The sequence below is a fragment of the Rhineura floridana genome, chromosome 4 (genome assembly GCF_030035675.1).
Source record: "Rhineura floridana isolate rRhiFlo1 chromosome 4, rRhiFlo1.hap2, whole genome shotgun sequence".
In the NCBI taxonomy this organism is placed as follows: domain Eukaryota; kingdom Metazoa; phylum Chordata; class Lepidosauria; order Squamata; family Rhineuridae; genus Rhineura; species Rhineura floridana.
The window spans coordinates 7982340-8002132 of NC_084483.1; the positions used below are offsets into that span (position 1 = coordinate 7982340).

At 40.3% G+C, this 19793-nt stretch overlaps 1 protein-coding gene across 1 annotated transcript in view; it reads right to left on the minus strand.

Moving 5' to 3' along the window:
* Positions 1-19793, minus strand: part of SUPT3H (SPT3 homolog, SAGA and STAGA complex component) — a 390566-nt gene that overhangs the window by 193195 nt on the left and 177578 nt on the right. Inside the window, exon 3 of the mRNA XM_061626041.1 lies at positions 14873-14957. Within this exon, the coding sequence (XP_061482025.1) occupies positions 14873-14957 (85 nt within the window). The remainder of the gene's footprint in view (positions 1-14872; positions 14958-19793) is intronic.

The following is a 19793-nucleotide window of genomic DNA, read 5'->3' on the forward strand; positions in this document are numbered from 1 at the left end:
CAAAGCTCATAGCATTTCTAAGCTTATGGAAATTACATGTGTTGTGTGGGGTCAGGTTTCTAAGGCTGGAAGGGGGCAAGTAGCACAAGATCCAGAGCAGGCAAGAATAAAGTCCTGAAAACAACAACCAAGGATCAGATGGGGCAAAAACAGATGGCATAATACAAGATAGACTGCTGGAGGTTTAGTACTAAAAGCAGAAGTGTGGGGAAGGGAACAGGAGCTTATCTGGCCAAGGCCTCCTCAGAGCAAGGAAAGACTGAAGGGCAAGCTCTATAGCTGGCACTTTATGGGGCCAGGTAGAGCCTGGCTAATCCTTACAGTTTCCTGACAGAGTGGTGTGGATTGTGTTACAGGCAAAGTAGGCACTCTTCAACACAACAGTCTTCCTGGGTCCTTGCACCAAGAACCATGGGTCTGGTGATAGAGAGGAAGACGCAGCAGCCTGGCTGCTAGGAGCCCCAGTTCAACATTTACACACAAGCAATGAAAAATAAGTGATGCCAGTAAGATGTAACAGTGGATGGACAGGTTTGCAAAGGACAGTGTCTATCCTTTCTCTCACACATCTGTGTGCACACAGCTAAACATTACTGCTGTTCTAGTGAAATCCTCTTGTTTATTGGAACCCCTTTCCCAATAACAGATCACAGCCACTTCTATCCTTAGGTTTTTACGCTGATAGTTTATGAGGATGTTCATAAAATCAGAGCACACCACAACAGCCTCCAGCTGTTGATCTTCAGGCCTTCCAAAATGTCCTCATATGCTCTCCCCCTCCTTATGACTTCTGTCAGGTTGTATACACCTCCCCTCTCTCACTGGCACCTTTGCCATTTCAGTTCACTGACTCCTCCATCTGTCAGCCCTCATTCTGTGAGTCTCGAGCACATTGCCCAATACTCTGTCCCTTCCGTCATAGTCTGCTGATAGACTTTCCCCGCACATAGACTTTCCCTGCCTCTGTCCTCCTTTTCAATGTCAACAGCACTTTCCTGCCAGTCGCTAAGCCCAATGCAAGTTTTTCCTCTGCCAAACTCAACTTTCCCTGCTAGAAACTGCATTGCTTGTCCACATACTTACTACTGCCAATTTCTTCCTTCAATTCATAAATATTCCATAAGATCAATCAGAGGTTGCAGGATAATCATGAGGAGTAAGTCTTTAGCCAATTGTAATTTTTTTTGTTTTTAATTTTTTAACACTTTAAATAAAGTTAGGCAGATTACAGCATTCTCTCTAGGATTTTTTGGAACACAAACTTTACAATGTAATGAATAGCAACAGAAATGGTTAAGTATTCAGGGCACAAAGGACAATATGTAAAAGTTAGCTTGCAGCTCAAGTATTAGAAGTTAACACTACCATAATACTTGGTCTTCAAAACTAATAAGCCTTTGTATCTGTGCTGAAATGTACAGTTCTTCAGAATATCAAATGATAAGTTCTTGTAAATTGGACTTGTATAGTACAACATGTCCTATTAACTCTCAGGAGATAGAACAGCACCTTGCCTTATGAACATGCACCAGAGATAACGCTATCTGTCTGGGAAGGATAATCTGCTAATGGGGGAGGTTTACTGTTCCAAGGTTTCGACATGTATTCTGTCATGAATGTTCCAACTGTGGGTACATACTAAGCCATTTATTTTAAATTAGTTGGTACAACAGAACATGCTGGGAGAAAAACACAGCAGCATCAGATGCAATTTGTTGGAGATAAAGGTAGTGTGCATATTGCCCAGTGTGGCATTTTTAAGCAAGACTTAGCTTTCCTGAGAGAACATTTACAACAAACAACAATGTTAATCATTGTCAATGCATTTTTTGAATTTCAAAATATTTACCTCAGAGAATCATATTTGTCACTTTCTGTTTCATCTTAGCAGTCATGGACTTTCTGTGGGTTTTGATTTACATTACTTATTGTTTTTATACTGAAATGGAAAATCTTGAACATTTACTATTTTAAAATAACATTTACTGTCCTGCAAATAGCTTATGATATATTGCATAAATAGGTGTTTCAGAGCAAAAAACTAAGTCAGTGTGACAACTACTGCAAGTCCCCTAAATAGAATACTGTTCTTCTCAATTAACACCAAGTAGAGGAAATTAACACCAAATTGAGCACACTTTTAAGTCCCTTCAATTTTCAACTCCCTTGGCTTCATCTGTTCCAACTACCTGGTCCATTTTCCACCCAATAAAACATTCACTCTAACCACAAAAATGACAATGAGAAAGGAAACAAAAAGGAAGAGACAGACAGACAGAAGAGGAATAGGACAGATGAGGGAACTTGGTTTTTGGGAAAAGAAAACCTTCCCTTTTGAAAATCAGCACAGAAATGGGGCCTAGCCCCCATTCCTCACATTTCCAGTTACAAATCATGTCAGGTAGCAGTGCCGGGAAAGCTCTTCGAGAGCTGTTGCTGGACAGGGTAGATAACACTGGTCTGAATCAGTAAAAAACAGTTTCATATTTAATGCCCTAAACAAACTAAAATTAGAATTGTCAATTTGGGGGTTTACTGAGAAACAAACCATAAACAAATATTTAAACAAGAATTACTCTAAGTGACAGCTCTGTATAGTATTTCTCACACTACAGTTTAGTAAATAACATTGCACATTTCTCAGGAGAGTCTTCACTGCTGAATTTAATAAATGTTGTATGTTAATTTTTAATGTGATTTTATTATAATGTTTACTTTTTGGCCTGGCACCTAAAAATGTGCTTATTGCAGCATACTGCATGAATAAATGAAGAATTATTTCTCAGAGGCATGCAAAAATACATAGTGATGTCAGCAGTATTAAATTCCAGTGCCAAGTTAGGAAACAGCTACATTTAGTTCAACTTTAAAAAATCAATATTATACTAATTTTAATAAGAGGGAGAAGATTTACTTTATTTTTAGTTCAGATATGTAGTCATGTGCAAGGTAACTCAATACCCACTGTAAAAAATAGGAACTATGAAAATGTTCTACAGCTGGTTTTAATCAGCTTCCTTTGTTTAACATTAGAAACTAACCTCCAGAAGACATATACAAGCTGCACATCCTACAGGTAATAGCATCCAGATGAGATGCTCTTATTGAACATCATGCTCAATATCATAAAGAATATACTGTGAAACAAGCACCTTGGCAAAGACCTTGAAGTTGACTTATTTCTGGTATCGCTGCAGCTTTTTCTTAGCACGTGAATATACGAAAACTATGCCGAACTCCTCATATGCAGAGCAAAGGGGCATTTAATGCAGGCCACATTTAAGCAGGTTGTCCGCAATGGCAAATGTTAACTTCCTAATGATGTCTTTATTTCTCTAGTGAAACTATTGTCAATATTAGTGTCTTGGCTTTTTGCTGTTGTTGCAACACAAACCAAAGTGCTGTTGCTGCACATTTCAGCATATTATCTTGATTCTTTTCTGGATCCATTTTAGTTGGGGTTTATACCTTTGCTGGTAGTGGTGGATTATCTTCATCTGAAGATTGATAGAAGTGTGATCCTGTTGGTCTTGTTAGTATTACTGCAGGTGTGGGGAATCTTTGACCCTCCAGATGTTGCTGAACTATAGCTCCCGTGATACCTGGTCATTGGCTGTGCTTGCTAGGCCTGATGAGAAATGTGCTTCTCCAACATCTGGAGGGCCACATATTCCTCACCCCTGTATTACTGCTGTTATTGGAGTTGTCCTGTGGGATTTCTCTGAGTTCCATCTTTCACCCAATATTATTTAGAATCTATGAAACTTAAATGGAAGGGAACCTGCCTCCTTCCTCATGTTGAACATCTGAAGCAGGGCACCTTCTCTACAACTGCATGCTGCCTATGTGGTTTAGAAGCCTAAACACACAGGATTATAAATCATACAGGGAACCTACACATGCACAGCAGTCTTCTTATTTCATACCTTCCTTCTCAAATGTGTGGAAGGCAGCAGGAGCAGGTAATGGGAACTCAGCAGAGGAGGTAGGGCTACCAAGCATAGTCCCACTGTCCCTCCTCAAGCTGTGGTAAGCACATAGGGATGAATGTAAGGTTTCTAAGTTTCTTCTTCATGATATCCAGGTGCAATGGTCCTAGCTATGCATCAGTGTCTAGAAATTATCACAGGCTGGATGGGTGTCCAAACACTGTTATTGGATCCTGATAAGACAAAAGTTATGATGGATAGTAAAGTAGAATATGTGAAGCAGGAAAATTTGCCAGTTCCACATAAGATCACGCCATGCCTGCAAAAGTGGATTCTTTGGTGGCAGCAGTAGCCAAGGGTGCCCTTTTCAACCTGTAACATCTGAACTGCTGTCAGTACTAATTCCTAGAGAAAAAGAATCTATCCACACTGCCATACATGCCTTCAGCTTCCCAAATCAATTATTCAATACACCCTTTTATGTGGGGCTAGTACCCTTGAAAACTGTTTGAAAGGTGCAGCTGGAGCTGGCAAAAATAGGTTTACATTTCAACTGTCCTCTGGGCACAATTCAAGATGCTGGATGGTTGTGCCCAGCATACCCTTGGCAGTTTATTTACTTATACGAACACCACCATCTATTCAGAACTTCATCAGAGGATAGATTTTCTTTCCCATGAAAATTTGCTTAAACTTCACAGATTAAGTAGCAAGTAATTAGACCCCTTGGATTTAAACAATTTCCGCCCAGTCTCAAATCTGCCATTCCTGGGTAAATTGGTTGAGCGGGTAGTGGCGAACCAACTTCAAACGTACTTAGAGGAAGTGAACTACCTTGACCCATTTCAATCAGGGTTTAGACCCAGACATAGGACAGAAACAGCATTAGTAGCCCTGGTGGATGATATGAGAAGGGCACTGGATAGAGGGGAATATACCCTCCTTGTTCTCCTGGATCTCTTGGCGGCTTTTGACACTGTCGACCACGGTATCTTGCTGGATCACCTAGAGAGGTAAGGGATTGGAGGCACCGTTCTACGGTGGTTCCGCTCCTTCCTCTCTGGGAGATACCAGAGAGTGGTACTGAGGGATGAGGTTTTGGAGCCCTGGCCTCTCACGTGTGGGGTGCCACAGGGCTCTATCCTCTCCCCGATGTTATTCAATGTTTATATCAGGCCACTAGGAGATGTCATTAGGAGATTTGGGCTGCAATTCCACCAATATGCAGACGATACCTAGATCTTCCTCTCATTTAAATCTTCCCCACCAGCAGCAATAGAAATGCTGTCTAAGTGTCTGGAGTCGGTGAGGAGTCTGGTGATGAGCAGGAGTAAGCTCAGACTGAATCCTGATAAAACTGAGGTTCTGTTGGTGGATGATAAAGAGAAATTGGGGATTACTGATTTGATGCTCAGTGGGGTATTATTGCCCCTAAGAGATCAAATCCGGAGTTTGGGGGTCATTCTTGACTCCCAGCTATCTATGGAGGCGCAGGTAGCGGCCGTCAGTCGGGTGGCGCTTTATCAACTACATCTCGTCCGAAGGATACGCCCTTACCTCCCGAGCCACTTGCTTCCCAAAGCAGTACTTGCTCTGGTCTTATCCCGGCTGGATTATTGGAATGCCTTATATGTTGGTCTTCCCTGGACTATGGTTCGTAAGCTGCAACTAGTGCAGAATGTGGCAGCTCGCCTGATTAAGGGCAGTCGCCGCCGTGACCATATCACCCCAGTCCTTAAGGAATTGCACTGGCTACCTGTGGTTGCGCAGGCCAAATTAAGATCCTGGGTTTAACTTATAAGGCTCTTTTTTTTTTTTTCAATAATTTTTATTCAGATTTTCATAAAACATACAAGACGAAATCATAAAACATTCAAAGACAAAAAACAAAATCAAAAATAGTTAAACAAAAAGAAAAAAAGAAAAAAAAAACAAAAATAAAAAATAAAGAGTAAAATATTGACTTCCCATTTGTCAAAGATCAAATCAGTTATAAGTCTATAATATATAACAATCCTGTCTCTTAAGTCATATTATAAAATCACTTTCCTCCAGTAGTTATCTTACTTAATCATCAAATCTCATAAACATTACTTTATTCTTTCCACAAAAAGTCAAAGAGAGGTTTCAATTCTTTAAGAAATATATCTATCAATTTTTTTTTTCCAGATAGGCATATCGATTAATCCATCTCATTACTAATTATGATAATCTTATTGTCATAACCATAGTCAAAATAAACATTTCAATTAATCCATCACATCAGAATCTGTTAGGTTCAGTAATTTCAGTAGCCATTGTTCTATTATCCCTATTAGTTCCATTTTCCATCTTCCATCTTCAGTAGTCTTGTTAAGTCCAGTAATTTCAGTATCCAATCTTCCATTATCAGTATTCCATAATAATCTTGCTGTCAAAGCCATAGTCATATAGTAAGAGTCTGATGGGAATTACCTCTATCCCAAATATTTTCTTGCCATCCATTCTGAATAGGTTGCTGAAATACTGCTGTAAAATCATATCTCTGTTCTTTTTTTCAAAATACACTGGGTCATCTCTTGAAAGTTTTTCCATTGTCACATGGCTGCAGTTAATTCCATAGATTTTCTCTATATTGGGCTCCATCACATCATTCCAGTCCAGAAGATTATCCATGCCATTGATAACTTTATCTCTAGAATCTTCATTAATTTCTTCAGAGATAACATTGAGTTCCAAACAATTGATTTTATTTCTAAAGTCCATAGACTCCAAATCTTGTTCCTGTTCCACGTTTGTTCCAATCTCCGGGATCTCCTCTCTCACAGGGACCCCTGTTCCAGTCTCCAGGGTCTCCTCTCTCACAGGGACCCCTGTTCCAGTCTCCAGGGTCTCCTCTCTCACAAGGACCCCTATGTCTTTAATCTCCTGTGTCTCCAAACAATAGATTTTGTTTCTAAAGTCCATAGACTCCAAATCTTTTTCCTGTTCCACGTTTGTTCCAATCTCCGGGGTCTCCTCTCTCACAGGGACCCCTTCCAGGGTCACCTCTCTCACAGGGACCCCTATATCTTTAATCTCCTGCTTCATTTTACTCAATTCAATTTTCAGCTCCTTACAACCCTGTCGCAGGTTTTGTTTCGTTATCTCAATCTCATCCATTATTTTCTGAAACATAGTTATTTCCAGATTCTCAGCCACTTTCTTAATTGCCATTTTAAAAGAAAAATATAGGAAAACCACTTCTTATTTCAGCAACAATTGGGTTAATACTCCAAACTTGGTGACATCACAGTATAAACAGAGCAGACAGCCTTATCTCTCCATGCTTAAGTAAACAAAATGCAGTTCCCAGGATCGAAACAATTAATGGCGGTCGTCAGGAAACAGATTCGTCAAAATAAAATAGACCAAAAAGAGAGTAGTCTCAGACAATATAATATTCTTCAAAATAAAAATCTGGAATAGAAATCCCTCTTCTGTGTATATCTTTAGAATGCAAATCCAGGACAGCTTTTTGCAACAAAAACAGAGATAAGCTATTAATTAGTGAGTAGCAGAGAGAAGTTATGGCTCCCCAGTGAGATGTCAAAAACCGATCAATCTGGCAAATCTCTTTTAAATAGCAACAATTTAAGTCAAGTAAAAGAAAAATATAGAAAGAAGGGTGCTTGCCTGTTAGTGCGTTCTCTCTTAGAAGATAAGATGAACGTTCGCTTTATCAGATAGAGCTTGTTGTTGAAAATCCGTCCCACCTTCGTCGGCTGGACCTCGTCCCATAAATTAATGAGATCTGGTCGTCCCAACAAAAATAGGCTTTGAGGTTAATCTCTTCGTTTCTCCCTACCCGGGAGAAGTTTAATCAGTCAAAAAAAAAAAAATCTGACTGATATATCTGAATAAGCTTCTTTTGAGGCAGGAGCCCGTCTCAAAAGCAGGCACAGGCTAAGTCACCCTTCCCGGAAGTCCGGTTTAACTTATAAGGCTCTTCATGAGGCCGGCCCACTCTATTTAAAGAGTCGCCTTCATTTGCACCAGGGGCGCCGGCTTACAAGATCGTCCTTGAATGGCTCACTTCTTATACCTCCAGTAAAAGAGGCGAAGTTGGTGAGGACAATGTCTAGAGCCTTTTCTATCGAGGCTCCTACACTTTGGAATTTGTTGCCAACTGACCTCTGTCAGGCCCCCTCCCTGCTATGCTTTTGGCGGACCTTGAAGACCTGGCTCTTTACCCAGGCATGGGAAGGGGATTAGGCTGGCAGCTTGCAGTTCTTGAGGGGTTTAAACCCAAATTTAGGCTGGCAGCTTGCAGTTCTTGGGGAGGTTTAAATCTTTAAGCTTTCAATTTTTAATTTCTAATTTTTAGGATTTTGATTACGTTTATATGAAATGTACTTGTGTTTGGTTGTAAGTCGCCCAGAGTGGCAGATCAACCTCTGCCAGACGGGCGTCTAACAAATCAAATAAATAAATAAATAAATAAATAGAACCAATGATTGAGAATGAAAGATGGCAAAGAAACTAACATTGAGATGTTCTGAATCTTTTAAAATGGGGTTCACAGTTCACATATTTTCACAGATACAATATATTAATCAGAAGTGTTTAGCCCAATGTACCTTGTCTTGAGTTTCATGATGGAAGAAAGGTTGACTATAATTGCAAAATAAAATTAAGAATATGAACCTAAGGACAACTTCAGAGACCCTACTGTAAATACAGCAGGTGAGCACAAGGTCAGGCTGTTCCCTTTTCTGGCACCACGATCATGGAGTTCTCTTCCAAGGGAGATCCATTGGGATCCATTTCTGCTCACTTTGAAGAGGGATTTGGGGGCACTTTGTTGTAGCAAGAGTGGATTGCTGTTTTAAATTTTGATTGCTGCTATTTTTTAAATTGTACAGGATTACAATTTGTAAATGTACTTATTATAATGTGGATTTGCATTTTAACAGCTGCTTTAAGTATTTCCATGAAAAAGAGAAGTAGAATAAAAATACTATTCTTGTTATAATTCTAGTATTGGTGGTACAACCAAGAAAGATGTTGCACCCCAGAAAGAAACGGCACGAAACTCTTTTCTAAATCTGTATCTCAGCCAATGAGAGCTTTGACTGTCTGAAAGTGTACTTTATTTTTTAAACAATGAAAGGAAGAAAAATATCAAGGCTAATAAAAATAACCGAGGCCCTTCCAGAATGTGCCTTAGTGCATGAGTGAGAAACCTTCAGAACACAAGCCAAACCTGGCTCAGGCTTCCCCACTTGGCCTGCAAGGAGGTTTGGGGCAAGCCACAGCCATCTGCCCTACACCTGACATCATACATTATATTAGGTAATGCAGATAAGGGCAGTCCTGGCCAAAAGGCTTTGTTTGCCGCCCTGGGCTCCTGCTTGGAGGAAGGGAGGGATACAAATTAAATAATAAAAAAATAAAAGAAGCTTTGTGGGTGCAGCTGATTGGAAGCACCTGCAAAGCCCCCTTGCACAGCTTCTGAAGCATTGCACAAAGCAGGATTGGACTCCTGCACATCAGCTGATATGCAGGGAGGTCAATCCTGCTTAGTTTAGGTGCTCAAGAGAGCACTCTGTAGGGAACTCTTGCACACCTGAACCTACGCTAGGCAGGATGCAAACCCCTGCTAAAATGAAGTTTTTTTCCCTTTGTTTAGCAGTGGTTTCAATTCATACCCCCTGAATCCTGCCAAACTGAGCAGAATCTAAAATTAAGTTTTTCCTTTTAGCAGCACCTTGCTACCTTTGAGGTGCTTTGATGTCTTTTGTGACATGAAGTGATTGACAGGTGGGCAGCCTTTCCCACCTAACAAACTTGGCACCCTGATAAGGATCTGGCCCATGGAGCCAAAAAGATTCCATATACCTGCCTTATAGTGTATATTCTGCTCCCAAATATATGTTGGTTTAATTATGTCCCTTTTAATTTTCTCAGTTGATTTGGCTGAATAGTAAAGTAATTGTCCTATTGAAAGAAAAAATAAGGAAAATCTTTCAAAGAACTGTTAATCTCTTTAGTCTCTTAAGAGAAAACCCTTTTTGGTATCAAATTTTATTGCATTCTTAGAATTTAGAAATTGATGGACTGCTAAGTTTAGCCTAGTTGTCTTTTCTAGTTAGAAATCTTCACACAACAACAACAAAAGCATCACATTGTACTTGACGTGCAACAAATGAATGAAAGTTCATTTTGCTGATGTGGTTTTTTCCTCCTTCCACTTCATGTTCCAGGTGCAAAAGCTTGCTAAAATTGATGTGGCAGGCAGTTGTTTGAAAGCAATGTCTGGTTCAGTATTTTATCAAGTCCATGAGTAAAATATTCTGGAACTACTGCAGTTTCACAAATCTACTTTTATAGTTAGAGCTCTGAATAATACTATAAAAATGGCCTAACGTAACCGTAGGACCTATAATAAACTTAAGTAGTATGTTTCAGAGCAATCTAAAAATGTACAGTACTGTATACACAGTTTCATTATGCTGTTCTTCTACAGGGGGAGTAGCCAGTATGGTACTCTCCAGATCATCATAGATCAAGCGAGTTGGGAGTCCAACATCTGGAGGGCCTTGGGCCATAGGTGAGCTGTTCTACAGAAGATATTGGGAGAAAAACCTTTATTTATTGCATAATGGGCTTCTTCAAGGAAAATGTCTTAGTTTAATAATGAACATAATCTATCTCCTCCTGTGCAGCTGCTCACATAGGAGGGGATCCCCATTGGACTTTAATTCCCTCAAACTACTACTGAGTGCACACACAGCAGCATGTCCTTCCATTATCCAGAATGGGACACCTGTGCATGTCTCCCAGAGAGCAATCCAGCAGGCTCACTCTTGCCCAGAGTGACATGAGTAGCCAGTATGCACCAACTGGGATCACTGGATTTCCCTACAGGAGGCACTCAAGAATTTTCCAGTCCAAGTAAAGGCATGGTACATTAGAGTGAGGTCTACTATACACATGCCTGGCCTAGTACCAACAATTTAGGGCACCCCACTGGGATTACTTTCCACATTCACAGCAAATTGAGCCATTCTTTTACACTACTTAGAATATAGTTTTTTTCCTCATTGTAATAAACAATGAGAATTTTTTCACACTATAAATGATCAAAGGCAGATATTAAAGTAGATGACAATATAAAAGTATAGCTCTGTGGCCAACAGTAGTGATAAAACTGCTTATCTCACCACTCCTTAATCACTCCTTTAAGTGTAGACAAGTAAACCAGTAAGTGAAATAATTATGGTGTACTTCTGTGTGATGGCATTGATTTGAGTAAGGTATTATCTTGACCATGCCAGCAACTCATTAACAACAAACTGAAATAGTGAACACTAGGTGTCAGTCAGTGTAAGAAATGGAGAAATATCAAAAACGTATTGTTTCCAGTCAGGTGGATGAGCTAAAAAACCAGAACCAGCTGTGACCACATTGGCTTGTAACTGCATATTACTGTTAACAAGCCAATCTTCCTTAGAAAAACTGAATCAGATTCACTTGAAATCAGGTAAGTTGATTATCAGAAGCTACAATGATTTCTCTCTATTAAATGCCACTGAAGTTGCTGTTGAAAATACATCCAAGTAGCTTACAATATTAAGCATTAATTTAATCTGTCAATACTTGTCAAGGCTGCATGAAGATGGCAGCTGATCCTACCAACTACAGCACTAAATAGGAATTGAGGGGGAAATTACCTTAAGGAAGAATAATGTGACACAGTAGATTTAGTACCACCATAATTGGTAATTTGGAATATACTACCCTGGTGCCCCTGCTAACTCAGTTCCCAGTTTGGTCTGATGAACCTAACTTTGCAAAACTATCCAGCTGAAAACTAACAATTTTGAAGTAATCTTAAATACAGCTAGTTGTTCAGCACAAGATCTCCATTTGGGCACAAGTACACCTTAGATGAAAGGCAGGGTACTTCCAAAAAATAGCAGCAAAATGCAGAGTTGCCCCTTCCACACCGTAATGTGTACATTTTCTCTCATGTCCTGATGTGATCATACGTATGATTCCCCACTACACATCATTGGCTGCAGCTGACATAGGCTGGGAAATAATGGTATAATGATGTCAGGACCAGGGCTAAGAGGGGAGGAGAACGACTTGATATGGGGCTGCTATTTTCAGCAACATCCCCAAGTTTCTTATAATGTGTAACTTTTAAAGTTTTAGGAACACAACTTTATCCCTTTCTTTCTCAGATATTATCTCTTGGTTTTGATATTGGAACTGATTCCCTTGCTTCCCATTTCTTTTCTCCTTTCTCTCCATTTCCATCCACTCTCATTTTTATTCTGCTATTACAATTGTCTCCTCTTATCCTTGCAGTTTTCCTTCAGTTAGCTGTCTAGGCCTGGTTGGCTAGATTGGGTTCTGTTAACACTGCTGCTGCAATCCTTGCTCTCTAAAGGAGCAAACACCACTTGCTCAGCACCCGAGCAGAGAGGGATGTGCACTGTTGATAGTAGCTGCTTTGGAATAAGAACTTAATTGCAAGACTATGGATTTCAACCCAATCAGATGATAATGCTATTTCATAAGAATCTAAGTACAGTCTACTTTCTGTCTGTTATTTAAGATTGCCATTTTTCTTTTTTGAAATAAAAAAGTATGTGTAAAAATACAAGATAGAGACAAGTAAAAAAGAAAAGGTGCTAGATTACATTACCATTATATTATAAAAAGAAAATAAGTTTTTAACCTATCCTGAAACATATTATTCCAGTACTTAATAAACATTTCCCAAATTTCTAGAACTTTGTTTAGCTGGAAACTTCAAGTCCTTTTGATATCATCTGAAAATTAAAAAGCTGTGTTTTCCCCCAAGTAGTGCTATATACAGCTTAGCCACAGTACAAAGACTAACAAGACTAATTTTAAATCTTTAGGTATCAAACCATCAGTTATTTCATTTATCATGCTAGTAGATTTCTCAGAAATTTGAATTAGCAAGCAAACCAAAAGAACATGAAGAATGTTTGAATGTGTCAAGCTACAATGCCAACAAAGAATTTGCATTTGATAAATACAACTGATAGCCCAATCCTTTACATGTTTACTCAGAATTCCGTTACATTGTTTTCAATCAGGCTTGCTCTCAGATAACAGGATATGGGGTTGCACCTTATTTGGTGTTAAATACTACTGACACTGAGTTTTGAAGAGATTTGCTTCTAAAACTGGCAAATAATAATCTTAGAAACACACTTTCCATATCAACTATACTCTATATCCAAACTGTATTTGACAGAAACAGGGACAAAAGCAAACAACTTTTATAAAGTTGTCATTTATAATCATACACTTTAGAAAAAAATATGACACTGATTGTTGCAATCTCCTGACAAATGAAAATATCTCTTTTTGTAAGATTTCTGAATCTACCAGGTTGATTCTGCACCAAAACAGGTGTGCCATAGGTCTGCAGCAATGCAGTTACGTTGTTTAACTCTATGGTAGCAACAGATGAATATCCCAAGGATTTTGCCCAGATGGTTTTTGTGACCTCCTTTATCCATTCATGTAAACACACCATATTTTCCGGTTTGCTGAGTTGTATATACATTCTACGACTTTGTACTAAGTCTGAATGTTTAGTTAGCCAGAAGATTGTTTCCATCCTGTGATTCATTAGATCCCTATGGGATCTCCACTTCCTTTATTTTATACAATCACAAATTATATTAGCTTGTCCTATTTTGATAACCCCTTTAATTAATGTCCTGCACAGGAAGCTTTATTACTTCTTTAAACAATCTCATAAAACAAGGACTTTTCCTGGTACTGGGTTGGCAAGAAGGGACAGCTGCAAATAACTTTCTAACTATGGTTGTGCAGTATTTCTCATGCATAGCTTGACACCAGTTAAGTTCTGTCGATGAATTTAACACATTGATCTGTTTTTAAAAGGATCTAAGGGAAACATAAAAGAGCCCACTAGATATTTAACAAAAATGGAAAAGCCACATTTATATAAAGTATTAAAGATATCCCCCAAAGCTGAATTCAGACATCACACCAAAAGCAGGATTTTTCTAACTGTAAATGTCCTGTTCTAGGGACAGTAACATGGTTTTCCCTCCAACCACCAGGAGGAGGCAGGGCCAGCTTTAAATTTGACTCATCTACTGGGGAGGGTGCTTCTTAACTCCCAGAAGGAACTGGAAAGAGCAGTCTCTAAATGAAAAATCCAGTGCGACTATATGCTAAGATGCCAACATGGCTAGCCTTGGGAACCTTCCAGAGAAAAACTCTGAAAACAGTTGAAAATTACTGACAAGAAGGAAGGTGGAATGAGAAACACAGGTGACCCTAATGCCCCCCCTTCCTGGTAGCCTCTCATCCAGAAGAATGACACAACCATAAGAAACAACAGTACAAGACGCTTATATCTACTGTGATCTTTTAGGGACAGCCATGCAAACCCCTTTCATACTTTCTCCTCCACATCATGTGAGATGCTTGTGGAACTAGAAGGTGTGCCTTAATGTTAGAGGTACTTATGAAATATTCTTACAGGAGAAACTTGAAAGAAATATTTGTTAGGACTGATATCTTTGACAAAGAAGCTTTCTCTGACCTGCATTTTCTGATGATTATGTGTTCGCACACCCATCTGCATACTGATTTCTTGAAGGGGGGTGGATTCATGTTAATTTCTCAAACAGCAATTGTGATTGCGCATGAGAGTTTCTTGAGGTTTGTGTATGTATGTGAGACAAACGGGCAGAAAGATACTGGGTAATATTTGCCAGCTTAAGTTCTACATCTTTTGAATGTAGCAAATGGAGTCCCCCCCCCCCCGCCTCAATGTGTTGGTTACCATGCTTAATGGAGTAGGCTAATTCTCATTATGCCAAACTTACCTTGAAACGTCCTGGTCTCTGAATGAAACTGAGGAATTTCTTATTTATTTATTTTTTAAATCTTCTTACCAAATTAATTAGCTGAGCGTGGACAATGTCTTCCACCAATACTGCTGACTCATGTAGAGGCCTGCGAGCATCTCCTAAGGAAAACCTGAAAGGCAATTATTTTGAATGTTACTAAGTGTTACAAAATGATGTTGTTGTTGTTTTAAAAAATAAATCTCCCTGTTCCAAAAAGGTAGCAAACAGGAATTAAGAGCACGTGATGCAACTGGATTGCAAGAATAAATCATGTTACAAATTAAATATCACAACTAATGGAAAAGTTTAATTTGACATTATTTCACAAATGATCTCCCAGCACAGTAATTCCAGGTATAGGTCTGTCTATCATCTTTTATTGCATTAGACTAAAATATTTATTGAGTTTGGTCATTTACATCCCACTCTTCAACAGGCAGCCACCTGTCGGGTATGCTTTAAGTTGGATTCCTGCACTGAGCAGGAGGTTGGACTCATGGCCTTAATAGGCCTCTTCCAACTCTACTATTCTGTGATTCTAAGTACTCAGGGGAGGTTACATAATGAAAAGCACAACAACAAAAAAGCATCAACAAAAAAAACTCATTTGGTAGAAATAAAAATCAATTACAAACTGAGATAAAGTAGAAGGTATATCAAATTAAAACTAAAAGGTCTAAGAAGATTTTTAAAGAAGTTCTTTGCCTAACACCAGAAAGTTATTAAAGTAGACCCTAAACCACTCAGCTCCAGTGTATGGGTCTATAAGTACACAATGGTGGCAGAAACCTGCTTGCTTGCTGCCATTGCTGTCAAAGTAGGCTCAGCATGAGTTTTCTACCACTTGCATTCTAGCCGTCTCCCAGGCTGCTTCACTACCCTCAGTCTCTGGTATATGTCAATGAACTGAAGAGATTCTGCTCTAGTGAAAGGTTACTTAGGAACTTTCATGTCAACCACCCAAGTCATCTCTCCATTCCAGAGGGTAAGTAGGGCATTGACAGGAGCGCAAGACAGAAATTCCATGAGACTCCTCAGGATTTTTATCAGCCTCCAGGGGTGGGCCATTCTAATAGCTGCCCTTTGTCTAAGCCTCAACAGGGAATTGATCACAACAAGCTACGAGGAAATCCCCCAAGCTAATATCGTTTTATTCAGTTGAGAAAACCAGGAGTGTCCTATGGCATATATTCTGCTGATGGGACAGCCTTATGGTTGTCATGGTGGCCATGAAGTCCTGAATTGTCACAGAAAAAACCAACATGGCACAGATGTTGAGGTCACCCAGGAGAACAGCCATCTTATGAGTTCCAACCCCAAATCTGAAATCACTTCCATCAGTTCAGGGAAGGATACTGCTGAGGCGTAAAGTGGGTGGTAAACTGGCAGAATCCCAAAGTGTCCCACATATCCAACACAAGGTAAAAGGTACAGGTGTCCCCACACTTATAGTGCAAGTTGTTTCCGACTCTTAGGGTGACGACTTGTGACGTTTACTAGGCAGACCGTATATATGGGGTGGGGTTGCCAGTTCCTTCCCTGGTCTTTCTTTACTCCCCAGCATATGCCGGGTACTCATTTTACCAACCACGGATGGATGGAAGGCTGAGTGGACCTCGACCCCTTTTAACGGAGATTCGACTTCCTCCTTCTGTTGGAATCGAACTCCAGCCGTGAGCAGAGCTTCGGCTGCGTTACTGCCGCTTACCTCTCTGCGCCACGGAGGCCCTTAGCACAAGGTATGGATACTCAAAATTAGTACCAATTCAGATAGGAGGATTGGGGGGTAAATTCCTATAAACCTGGGAAGTGGCACCTTTTAATGTGAAGAACTACAATCTCTTGGGGAAATCTCTTAGGTGCCACACATCAAGGTTGGTATGTGGGGCCAGACTCAGTGATAGGTGAAGCTGAAGCCAAAAAGTGGACAAGAGCAGAAATGGTGATAGATCACTCATTTTCTTCTGCCACTCCCTTCACCTCCTCTTTCTTCCCTCTTCTCTCTTTATCTCCCTCTTCTCTTCCCACTAAAGATGTTCTTCCCATATGTAGCAATAAGGCTTGGGGGGGGCATCAAGGGGACTTTATCTTGGCTTAATTGCTCAGAAGTTTGCAATTTGGCTTTTCTCTAAGCCTAATTTAACAGGGGGGGTGATATTTTGAGGGATGGGTTAATTCTTCCCAGGATAGCTGCCTCCCTCTGTGCAGCAATTAAAGTTATTGGTGGGAAGCTCCCATTCACAAAAATGGGCAATTTTTCTCTAAGTGTGGGTGGAACATAGGAAGGGAGATTGTCAGCAACATCCAATTCAGGGGCTGGAAGTTCCTCACCCTAACTATAGACTATGGCCACCTCTCCCTCCCTGGCACTGGAAACACCGATGCTGAGCCAAGTATCAAGATGTGCACAGCTGACAGAGATCAAATCATGAATGAAATATCTTCTTATGGACTAATTAGGTATTCAAAAAATGCACCAGCAGACATCAACAGCAAATTGCCAGACTAACTAGGAAACTTCCTGGGTTAGGAATTGGAATGAAGAATGGGAATTAAGGTGTTTAATCCCTCTCAGTTTATCTGGCCAATGAGATCTGTTACCATACCTCCCCCATCTGTAACTAATCTCATAGGATGATAATGCTTTCTTCAGTGGAGGATAGTAATCATAATATATAGAAGCAACTGTAACAACTCTGCAGCAGTGCACAATTATCTGGAGAAGAAAGGAGAGAGGAAAAGAGAGACCAGATTTAGCCCCATCCATGATTGTGTTGCAAGATAGGTGTGTATGTGTGTGTGTGTGTGTATGAGAGAGAGACAGAGACAGAGAGAGAGGACCCAAAACATTAAACCATTTACATAATTGTCTTGAGATGCCTCCTATCTAGCCAAGCCTTATATCCAAGTTGTCAAACGTAAGGCTCAGAGCCTAACCAAGCTGCTTGGGATTCCAATGTGATGGGATCCCAGGGCAGTAAAGCATTAATCGTTCTCTGGACCCACTCAGTCAACCCCCTATGGCTAGCTCTAAGAAGCCAAGATGGGCAGAGACCAAGCAGACAGGCAGTCAGCCGCACTTCTTCAAGCAGCTTGCACACGCAACCTCAGGCTGTAATAATCAAAACTGATCCAGTACAAATGGAACACCCAGTGCTCTGGATTGGACTTGCTTTAACTGTGACATCTAACTGTCCAAATCTGAGCAATTTTGTCCCTAAAGTACCTCAGAAGTAGTGAGTGATTCTGTATGCCTCAGCATGCCCCACTCTTCCCTATAGAGCAGGGACAGTTAATTTGGTGCTGTCCAGATACTGCTGGACTCCAGCTCCCATCGTCCTTGGTCATTGGCCATGCTGAGTGGAGGTGAAGTCCAACAACATCTGAAGGGCACCATGTTGAATGTCCCACCATAGAGTATATAGGAAAGTGGAATGCAGGGGGCTGGACTGGAGCAAAATATCAAAGCTACCACTTGCTAACATTTTTTGTAAAGAAGAAAGTTGAGGAATAAGACATGGTGGAAGTGGCCACCTCTAGGGGAGGCTTGGAAAAAAAGAGATGTCTAGATTTATAGGACTGAAGGTCAACTAACATCACATGGAGTTGAAGTTGCTGGAGAGGGGGGGATGCTCAGGCAGAGGAAAGTGGATATAGAGGTGGTGCTGATAAAGTGTTTATCGGACACAGGATGTGGAAAGGTGGCAGACAGGGACTGCAAGGTGGGGATTTCATTAAATTTAACTAGTGGTCCTACCATTGATGTCTTCCACATCAATACTGTTTTGCCCCCTCCAATGAAAATATCTGAGTGTAGCCCCTGGTCATCTGCTAGGTGACTCAGGCACATCTGATGCCAATACCCAATGTCTTTAAAAAGCAACATCTTGAACAAGGTCCTAGCATGTAAGTATACTTTCAAAAAAAGAAGACTTTCCTAACATTCCACATCTGAAACTGTTTTTTTTTTTTTTTTTACTTAGAAAACATGACAGGCCTAATCACCCAATTTGCTTTTAAAAGTCGGACCAGTGCTACTGGACAGAATAAAGTCAAAACACTGCCTTAAAATGTTGGCAGAATAAAATGGAAGAAGCCCTACCCCAAGAAGACTGAGCAAGCCTCATTAGCTCCTTATTCATTCATTGGTGATCACTCGTGGCTGAGTAAGATTGTCTTCCAAGATAAGGTCTTTAACAGTGAGTTCGTAAGTGACTGTGGAGGCCAATTCTGGATCCACACAGCCTCCCACAGTGAGGACATAGGTTTCCAGATGGAAGATGGTCACAATGAGGATTTGCTTGACGTGCCTTCCGCTTAGCTCATTTGTCCCTTTGTGCTTCTTCGACATCCACAGCACCTTTGATAATAGCTGACCTCCATTTGGGACATTGATGGGCCAAGACTTCCCAGTTCTCGATGCTCATGTTACATTTTTTTAGATTCGCTTTAAGAACATCTTTAAACCTCTTCTGCTGTCTACTAATATTCCATTTTCCATCCTTAAGTTGGGAGTAAAGTAGCTGCTTTGGAAGACGATGATCAGGTATTTGAACAACATGGCCAGTCCAGCGAAGTTGATGTTGAAGGATCATTGTTTCAACACTAGCAGTCTTTGCTTCTTCCAAAACACTAACATTAGTCCGTTCGTCTTCCCAAGTAATTTGCAGAATTTTCCGGAGGCAGCGTTGGTGGAATCTTTCAAGAAGTTGGGAGTGGCGTTTATAGATGGTCCATGTTTCTCAGGTGTACAGTAAGGTCGGTAGTACAATGGCTTTGTAAATAAGCATTTTTGTCTCCCTGCGAATATCCCAATCCTTGAACACTCTACACTTCATTCGGGAGAATGCGGCACTCGCAGAGCTCAGACTATGTTGAATTTCAGCATCAATGTCAGCTTTTACAGAGATGGCTGCCAAGATAGGGGAAGTGATCAACGTTCTCCAGCATCACACCATTAAGCTGG